Source organism: Periplaneta americana, chromosome 8, assembly GCF_040183065.1.
Source record: "Periplaneta americana isolate PAMFEO1 chromosome 8, P.americana_PAMFEO1_priV1, whole genome shotgun sequence".
Taxonomy (NCBI): domain Eukaryota; kingdom Metazoa; phylum Arthropoda; class Insecta; order Blattodea; family Blattidae; genus Periplaneta; species Periplaneta americana.
Window position 1 is genome coordinate 19,761,198 of NC_091124.1, and position 10,057 is coordinate 19,771,254.

The 10,057-nt window shown below is 34.2% G+C and overlaps 1 protein-coding gene across 1 annotated transcript; it reads left to right on the plus strand.

Annotated features, from left to right (window-relative positions):
* The first annotated feature begins 267 nt into the window (after window positions 1-267).
* Window positions 268-5,348, plus strand: Sgf11 (SAGA associated factor 11kDa). The gene has a single exon (XM_069832506.1). It carries the CDS (start codon window positions 1,184-1,186, stop codon window positions 2,219-2,221), a length of 1,038 nt encoding a protein of 345 aa, XP_069688607.1. The 5' UTR covers window positions 268-1,183; the 3' UTR covers window positions 2,222-5,348.
* Window positions 5,349-10,057: the final 4,709 nt, after the last annotated feature.

The window sequence follows — 10,057 nt, forward strand, 5'->3', positions numbered from 1 at the left end:
TACTCGAAAACCACTTAGATTTATGCTTAAAAATCTAACGAAGCTCATATATGATCAGATGGCACTAGCATTATGCAATAATATCAAGATTGTACAGCATCTGCATCTCTCTTCTGTTAATGTGACTAATAAAATGTAATAATCCACCATTACGCTGGTGGGGTTGCAAATTGCAAGTAATCTCTAAAGCAAAGACACTATACTTCACTACAGTTATCAGAGATCATATTAATAGCAAAGATATAAAACAACTGAAAATATAATGTCTTTGGGTAATATCTTCCGCACATAGATGATACAAATATGTCTGAAACGAAGAATATATCTCACTTTATCTAGACAAAAGAATATTAAATAATAATAAAAGAGAAAGACATGCTGTCATTTCGATATCGCTTCGATGTGATGAACGTAGCGATGTCTCCAGTGAGGACAATATCACACATTTATAGTCTAGTCTAGTGATGTTATTATGAAGGCTCTTAAACTATACACGTATGGATTGTCTCTTTCTGTCTTTTTAACTGTTACTGAGGATCAATCTATACCGAACATAATTATGTTTTATCTAGATAATCTAGGTTTTATTCAGAATTATGATCTGTAGGAATAGTAGAGTATTATATTTTCCGTAATATATTCTTTGGCTTTGAACGATTAGAATACAATGAGATTAACCATTTCATACGTGTCATATAATGCAAAAATAAACTATCCCATTTCTCCAATTTGTAAATAGTAATTAAATGTATTACAAACACGCTATTGAAACTTATAATAAAGTACTTTTGGCTTTCCGTTATGCAGTCTTTGACATCTGGGAAAGTTCGACTACAGCGAGCTCTACGGAATTCTAACCTTAATTTTAGCGTGGTATTGAATTTGTATGTAATTCGTTCAGTGAGCCGGATGTTGAGATGAATCTGTCAGATGTTAACTTATGTTGTAAAGAATTTCTATGTGTGTATGAGTGTGTCTGCGTATGTATGCACCTGTGTGCGTGCGTTTGTAGTGTAAATAAGCCTCATCTTGTGACATACATCGGATGAACTTCATCCCGTAGACTGCAAATGAGTTATTAATGTTGGATCTTTCAGTACAAAAAACTGAAATATATAATGAACTTTTGGTTAGTGTAATGCATGAGAGATAAAATAATAATGCGAAAGGATTTATATACAGAATGACAAGTACAGAAGAAAAGGAAATAGAACTTATCAGACAATTTAAGCTTTACATGAGTAACCCTGAAAATGTAGTAATAGCAGCAAACAGTGTTTTTGAAAAACTTGTTGATGAAATCATTTTAGGCATTGTTTTTGATGTCCATCATGCAGCAAAAACAGGGTTGTTTGATTTGGATGATGGAAATCCAGATGAAAAAACAAACAGTCAAATAGCTGATGGTTCTGATGTGGATATATTTGGTCAGCAACCAATAAAAAAAGCACAAGAATGTATTTGTTATTGTCCTACCTGCAAGCATAGCTTAGCTGCCTCCCGCTTTGCGCCGCATCTAGCAAAATGTATGGGAATGGGTAGAAACAGTTCACGAATTGCTAGCAGAAGAATTGCAAACAACAGCAAAGAAAGTGTAGCTTACAGTGGAATGATGAGTGATGATGAAGACGACGCTGATTGGACTGCATCTTCGGACCGCCGTCGCAAGAAGAGAGATAGGAATGGAACACGACGTTCAAAAAATCAGAAAACTGTACGGAATGGAGATGTAACTGTAGAAAGTAATGTTAGCAATGAAGTCAGCTCATCAAATATAAATTCTTCAAATATGAATTATGATGGAATGACATACGATGAAAAGAAAAATCTTCTAATGCAGATTTGTGGTGTCATCTCGGAACATACAAGACGACTATGTACGCGTTCTATGAGATGTCCACAGCATTCAGACGAGCAGAGACGTGCTGTTAGGGCTTCCTTACTTGGCAGCCAGACTCCTGAAGTTGGTTCAGCGACCGACATGATACAAGTCGATGTAGACACGTATGATGAAGGGGATGGCCAGAGTATGCGAGAGTCACTAGGTCGTAGTTGGGAACAGGAACATTCAAACACTTCGTCTCCCGCCGATTCTGCTTCCACAAGCTCCTCATCCTCGAAAAAGAGGGAAAAGTTGCCAAAATCAAAAAGCAAAAGTTCCAAGAGCCATAAAAGTTCACCAAGCTTTCCAAATAATAACCATCACTCACAGGGAGATTAATGATAGAACGTCTTAGGTCTGTGATGAACGCAGAGGACATTAATTGCTTCCTAAGTTAGTCATTATTTTTAAGATATCGAACGATGCGAAATTGATTACAAACCAGTCATAATGAGATTAGTTGAAAAAGAATTGTATTTTTTTTTTTTTTTCAGATTGTGGTTTAAGAGAGCTAAATAAACAGGATTTTCGATGGATTCTCTTTCTTGCTGGGGATATGATAAAGGCCTATCTATATAAAATAAATTCTGCTTTTCGTGGGTGAGAAATAGACTGTAATTAACATTTATTTATAGATTATCAGGTACTATTGTGTAAGTAAGATATTTTGAAAGAAAGGAATCTTGTTTTCCTTGACATATTATAAACATAGTATTGTGATGTTTCTATTTGCTCAATGGGTTCATGTAACCTGTCCTAATATTGGTTCATGCCCCATCATTTATTAAATTGGAAGTTACTTTGAGTCCTTGCTTTTGTCATAATTGTAATATTACATACGCTATGTAAAGAATTTATATTTTAATGCCATATACATGGGACAGAAAAATTTAGTAATATTCTCTGCAATGCAAAATGTATGTCAAATATTTAAAACTTGAAAGGTCATATTTATAGACAAGGATGATAAATATCTGAATGTGTGTAGTGGGCACTGAGATACTTAAAATAACTGAAAAGTTAATGCAAGGTATGAGAACATAAGCTGTTCTTTTAATGAGTAATGTATTAGAATGAGTGAGAGCTAGGATATGTGTTTTTGTGAGCACAATGCAAGTTTTTGGTGATGATTTGAGGACAGATTCAGTTGTAGATGGTGAAGGAGATTGATTTAGAATGCAGTTCCTGACCTGTCTAGAAAAATAAAATTGTATACTTAGATGCAAACACTCTATGCATATTTAGTAACATGAAATCAAATGAAGATTGCAATAGTGCAGATAAGATATTTATATAGGAATATATATGTTGTTTCTTGAGTATAGTTGAGTTTAATTCAATTCGGCTGAAGTCATATTTATGTAATTAGAAAATAAAATTACATGTGACCCTGAATGTGGTATAGGGAGAAATAAAAATTACTATTCACTCTTCAGCGTTGGCATTTACAGAAAATTCACTGGAAGTGAATATTGTAGCTGCATCTCCAAAATTCGCTATATGTTTTTAAAAAGATTTTTCAGGACAAAGAAAGAAGCATTGCCACTTTTAATTCCTTGAATTTTCAAAGCTATTTTCCGTATAATTTTCATCATTTTAATGGTAATGACTGAAATTATACCGAAAGTAGCTTTGAAAATCAAGGGAATTAAAAGTGGCAATGCTTTTTTCTTTGTCCTGCAAAATCTTTTAAAAAACACATGGTGGATTTTGGAGGTGTAGCAATGATATACCTACTATTTACATTAAACAATGTATGCATTTAAAATAATTATCAATCCAGTAGCATTTCAGAGTGGAATTTTTCATGTAGGAGTCGGAAAACACATCTCACCATCATGGCATTTTAAGAAAATGATTTGTTTTTTTTTGGAGATATGTGTCTATTCCTTAATGACTGACTCTGCGGTGTGCTTTGTGTTCATAATTTTTTCTTTCACATACCATTATTTGATTACTTTTGGTATTATGTTACCTCAGCCCTGTTTTTTATTCCATTGCTTCGTGATGTTCAAATCAATTTTCAAGCAATGCATGATTTATGATTTCTGTAACACTTTTTTTTTATTATACAACAGTGATTTTGTAAGTTCTTATAGGAAAAAGCTTTTAAAAATCTTAATATCAACTCTGGAACTATGAAATGTAACTTCAGTCTTAAAACTTATTAAAATTGACAAAATTCACTTAACTCTAGAAACACTGGATTAAATTAATAATGATAATAAAAAAGAGAAGGTAACGACTCTATATTCTAGCAATGTATATTCTTTAACGGTTCATCTTCTATTCAGTAGTGCTTAAATGTTACTGATGTCTTGAATATTGAAGTACTACAGTGAATGCAAGATCCAGAGATAAATTGCATTTCATATTACATTCCAATGAGAATTGCTTGAAATGTTAGGTAAAGTTGAGAAAATGGAACACTAATACTTGAAGATTAAGAAAACATAAATATCAACGAATAGAAAGTTTACCTATGAGAATATTTAGTAATAAAATTTGTATCTTTTGTTCTGTGCTAGTTGTGATTTCAGACTTATTGCATTTAGTATCTTTTGAACGAATATTGTATTTTGTTCTGAGGTAGTAGGTCACTGTACTTATTACCAAATCATACTGTTATGAATTTGTTATTAATGATGTATAGAAGAGATGCAAAAATTGTTATAAAATATTTTTTATACGCTTAAAACACGACTGAGATTAAAAGTTGTCTGAATTTTTCATTTCTAACTTTGTATTATATTGCAAATATTTTCATGTAAAAATTTGTTTTCTGCTACTTACGAAATATTAAGTGAAGTCCAATTTTGTCTTGATAAAAAATTAAAAGAAAAGTTTATACCTTTGATAAATATTTCGTTAAAAATGTGAATTTTAATTTGTTATATGCATAATATCGAAATGTATTCTGTCTTTGGATCATGGCAAATACATTAGAAATGTTAATGTTATAAGAGAGAATTATGTATTCCATAAGTTCATAAATGTTGTAACCACGGGGAGGATAGCCCCCAAATTTACATGACTGCTCATGCACTTATGTAGATATCCAATGTTAAATTGCTTGGTGTGATGTGAATCATAAGGAAGTAACTATTATGAATATTAAGGAATTATGTTCTAGTCCTTCAAAGGTAATTTGCTGTGGGAATTTTCCAGTAAACAAAACTACAATGTGTAAAACAAATATGAAAATGATTGAACCTATATGGAGTGGAGTTTCTATAAATATAAACTTCTTACTAAGGCTATTGAAGTACGGTAATGCATTTGTTTTTATGCTGTTACTCGTATATATGCATAGTGTTTTGTTGAATTGTAAACTACATTTTCAATGCAGAAAGAGATACTTTTACAAGTATTACGCTTTTGTACATAGTTGTAACATTTATTCTACATCTGTCTGTACTCTCTTAATTGCCAAATTTAAGTGGAAAATAAATTATAATTAAAATTACATATATCTTTTTCGATTTAACATTTGCCAGATTATGATAGCCTACTTATTGTCTTTTCATTTACTTCCTTCTTATTAACTTCTTGAATAATATGTGAAGAAAGAAATAAATGTTTAAGAAGCTGGTTGCCAAATGACTGAAACATTGACTATTCACACTTTAGACCCAGAAGAACAATCTATGCTGAACAAAGATGGTTTCTGAGTGGGTTTCTCAGGTTACTTCCACATTCTCCGAAATCATTATATACTACTCTTCCATAATCATCATGGGTGAACTTCACAACCATCTCATCGATGATTCAAATCTTTCAATCCACACAGCAAGATGATGAGATTTTTGTATTGTATCATAGATTTAAAAATAATATCTGTTTTGACTGTATCTTCAGGAAATAATAATAATAATGTTTTATTTTCGCTGGCAGAGCTAAGGCCATAAGGCCTTCTCTTCCACTCAACCAGCCTTAATCAGTACAATACATATTTAAATTACGAATATTTACACTGCACTTAAAAGGTTCTCCAGCAATATTCTTCAGTTAAGTTTTAACGACTAGTAGACTACATATTTATTTAAATTTAGATAAACTTATAAGGTAAAGTAGTAACTTAATTTATGAGCTAATTTAATTCAATCATTTATAATTAATTTGAGATAGCTAGTAAAATGATGAAAATTAATTTAATATAAGCTTATTAGAACTACCGTCGCGAGGGGTGACTTTGTGCCTTGAGGGTGAATTTGTGCCATTCGCGAAAAACGTATGGAAGTATTCTTTAAGACCGTGACAAGGTTTTAAAGTCTACTTCCTTATGTTTAGTAGTCTTTAAAACCTTGTGACGGTTTTAAAGACTACTTCCTTACATTTTTTATGAAATGCACGAATGGCACAAAGTCACCCTCCTGGCACAAAGTCACCCCGAGCGACGGTATGTTACAGGGAGAAAAAAAATATATACTGTATAAATCTAAGATATATTTCTATCATGAGAATATTAATGTAAAGAAATTTTGCCATTAAAGGTTTTGTAAATCTATTTAGAGAAATTAATGATAATAATAAGAATGGACAGATGTTACTTTCATTATATGTAATAAATATTAATCAGCAATTAATTTGTTAAGTAAGAATTTATGTAATTTTGACCTAAATGAAGATATTGTCCAACAACCCCAATAAGGCATCCATAAGTTGGGTCCATTTCAAAGAACTGTTTTGCAAGACTGGACAACAATGATAAATAGATAGAGTTGGTAAAAGTCACTAAATTTAAATATTGGCTAGAAGCGGTGAGAGCTGCTTTTAACTCGATCAGAACATTAATCCTTAAGTAGTCGCGCAGGATATTGTCAACACCCTTGTCACATATATACAGAGCTGTTAACTGCATATTGAGTAAGTCTGTACTTCTAAAACTTCCAGTACCTTTCTTAGAATTGGTAAGGCAACAATAACTGTAAACATGTTTGAAATCGGAATTCGAGATAATAAAGGTTTAAGTGGTGTGGGGCGACACCAACATCCCACACTTATATTGTAAAGAGTGACAGTGACTAAACTGACCATACCTCTGTAAAATAATAATAATGGATGTTAAGTAGTGACTGTGCGCACAGAAAGTGGTCTGGAAAGGAAGATAAAAAGTAAATTAGGAGTGAATAGACATTCCAATATTACATGTGAACCAATATTGAAATATTACCATTACTGTACATTAATTATAACATTGTGATAGATATTAAAGTATTTCATATAGTTGTAAAAATAAAAATAAAAAAGCGATATTTTAATTGTACACTAAAAAAATAGCCCATAAGAACCCATTATACAGGGTGTTTCAAAAATACGGGGCATAATTTCAGGTATTTCCCACATGTCGACAATCAAAATAGTTCATTACAACATGTGTCCGGAAATGCTTTATTTCCGAGTTATGGCCTTCACAACATTGAAATTCACCGGAATCATACGTCATGTTTTAGAAGACACTCCACTGATCAATAGTCAACACATTCACTTCTTGCATGATGGCGCTCCTGCACACTTCAGTCGTACGGCTCGCCGGTACTTGGATCGAAGGCTTCCTGATCGATGGATAGGTAGAGGTGGCCCAATTGCTTGGCCTCCACGCTCACCTGATCTGAACCCTCTCGATTTCTACTTGTGGGGCCATTTAAAATCATTGGTTTATTCGTCTCCAGTGCCTGATTTGGAATCCCTTCGGAATCGAATTGTGGCATGTTCTGAGGACATACGCAATACTCCTGGAGTTTGGGATCGTGTTCGCAGGTCAATGAGACATCGATGTGAGGTCTGTATTCAAGCAGGAGGTGGACATTTTGAACATCTTCTGTAATGACAACGACCTGCGGAAAGAAAAACGTTCCGGTGAATTTCAATGTTGTGAAGGCCATAACTCGGAACTGAAGCATTTCCGGACACATGTTGTAATGAACTATTTTGATTGTCTACATGTGGGAAATACATACCTGAAATTATGCCCCGTATTTTTGAAACACCCTGTATTTTGGGTGTCAGAAACACCCTGCTAGATTCTTAATGTGACGAAATTAGGCGCAACTGCTTAAGGGTTAAAAACAAACACAAAGAAAAAAAAAACATTTTTGACATTTCAACATTGCCTACTTGAAGATACTGTTTTATTTTAAACTAATTTGAATTAGGAAAGTAGGGTTTTCACGTGAAAACATCCCACAATCAGTAATGTAATAATTTTTCAGGATGAAGCCAGACTTCTTACAGAAACATGTTTTAACCGAGAATGAAGATTGTGTAGACTCAACATAATGGAAATCTGAATTATTTTTTTAAAGAGTCAAAAAAAATTCTGCAGACTACTACTACTACTGGATGTTCATTTCAAAGTGTGTCATGACGCACTGTTGATGAGTCAGCGATTTGAAGTGAGTTTCAGCTTTTATGTCAGAGAAGTTGCCTATTAATCAAGGTGTTCAATCTGAACTTGAGAACGTGTACAGTATAACTTGAACGTCGTAGCAACAGATGGCGGTCTGTATGGTCTGTGTGCTACCATAACCTCTTTCGAACTGTGTTTTGCGCGGGCAAGTCGTAAGCAAGGTATTTGTTATCGGTTGCGTACTGCAACATTCCACAACACAAATCAAATGCTCCGTGTCCATGTTGACTGTCGAAGTTAATGTCAACAAATACGTAAGTAATCGTCTTAACCCTCTCCCCATATCCCAACAGTAAGGAAAAAACCCACCTCAGTACACGTTTCCAAACAGTTCACATTCCTGCCACTACAGGTGTTACCGTACATATTGGTAAGTACTCTTCAGAATGAACACCGTACTTGCTAGGCAACTTCTCTGGCATATAGGTAATACACCTCTGCAGAAGTGTATGAAGATTGAATTCTCTAGGCTCATCGGCTAGCCACATGACAGCATACAGTGAGCCATGACACACTTTGAACTGAACACTCAGTATTTCTTTTAATGACCAACATTGGAGGATGAGTCCATTTGTTATCTAGCTGCCCAATAGTATTTTGGTTGGTTAGTCGGTTATTTTACGACGCTTTATCAACAGCTTAGGTTATTTAGTGTCTGAATGAGATGAAGGTGATAATGCCGGTGAAATGAGTCTGGGGTCCAACACCGAAAGTTACCCAGCATTTGCTCATATTGGGTTGAGGGAAAACCCCGGAAAAAACTTCAACCAGGTAACTTTCCCCGACCGGGAATCGAACCCGGGCCACCTGGTTTCGCGGCTAGACGCGCTACCGTTACTCCACAGGTGTGGACACCAATAGAGTGTGATTGAGTTTCTATAATGTACTTTTCTAAATCTGCTTTGATATATTCCCTTTATTAAAAAAAATAAAGTATTTAAAATTAAATAACAGTAATATATTACAGTAGAATCTCGGTAATCCGAGGTGATGGGTGTGGGGGGTGAGAGTTCCTTGGATATGGAATAGCTCGGAATACATGGAGAGTCCTAGGAAAAATCATAAGGTACAAAATAAAACAAATAAGCCAAGGGTACTTTTTTGTATTTTTTTACAGTATTATGACTAGATCTCGGATTTTTAAGCACTTAAAAAGCCCACCGCTGTGTAGTAGTGGTCAGCATGTCTGGCTATGAAATGAGCGGGCCCGAGTTCAAATCCTGGTTGGGATTTTTTTTCCGGAGTTTTCCCTCAACCAAGTGGAGCAGAATTGCTGGGTAATTTTCGGCATTGGACCTTGGACTCATTTCGCCATCATTAATTCACATATAATCATTCATACAGTAGCCCGGGTTAAGTTCACGGTGCAGCGTGCTGTACTTGTACAAGAGCGCAGCAGTTCAGCTACCCAATCATTCACAGAATAGGAGTGGTAAGCACAATAAGCCTCAGGCTGCAGTGTAAGCTTTCGGGTCCTTCCTCTATACAAGAGAAAAAAAAAAGCACTTAAAAATAACTTTTAGGCGCCTAAAATAGGCTCTGAATTTATCAAAATAGACACTGAAAACATGGATTTAGGCACCTAAAAATACTATTTTATTAAATATTAAATCAAGTACCTGGAATGTTGCCTGTCTGAAAATGTCTATTATTAAATTCAGCAGGAATATTTAATTGCCACTGCCATTACTCATGGAGATTAAAATTATATGGGTCACTTATTTAAGAACCATAGAAACTTGCTTGGCTGGAAACGACAAAATCGA

Coding starts and splice junctions, on each gene's coding strand:
- Sgf11 (XM_069832506.1), top strand. CDS start 1,184: ATGACAAGTACAGAAGAAAAGGAAATAGAACTTATCAGACAATTTAAG.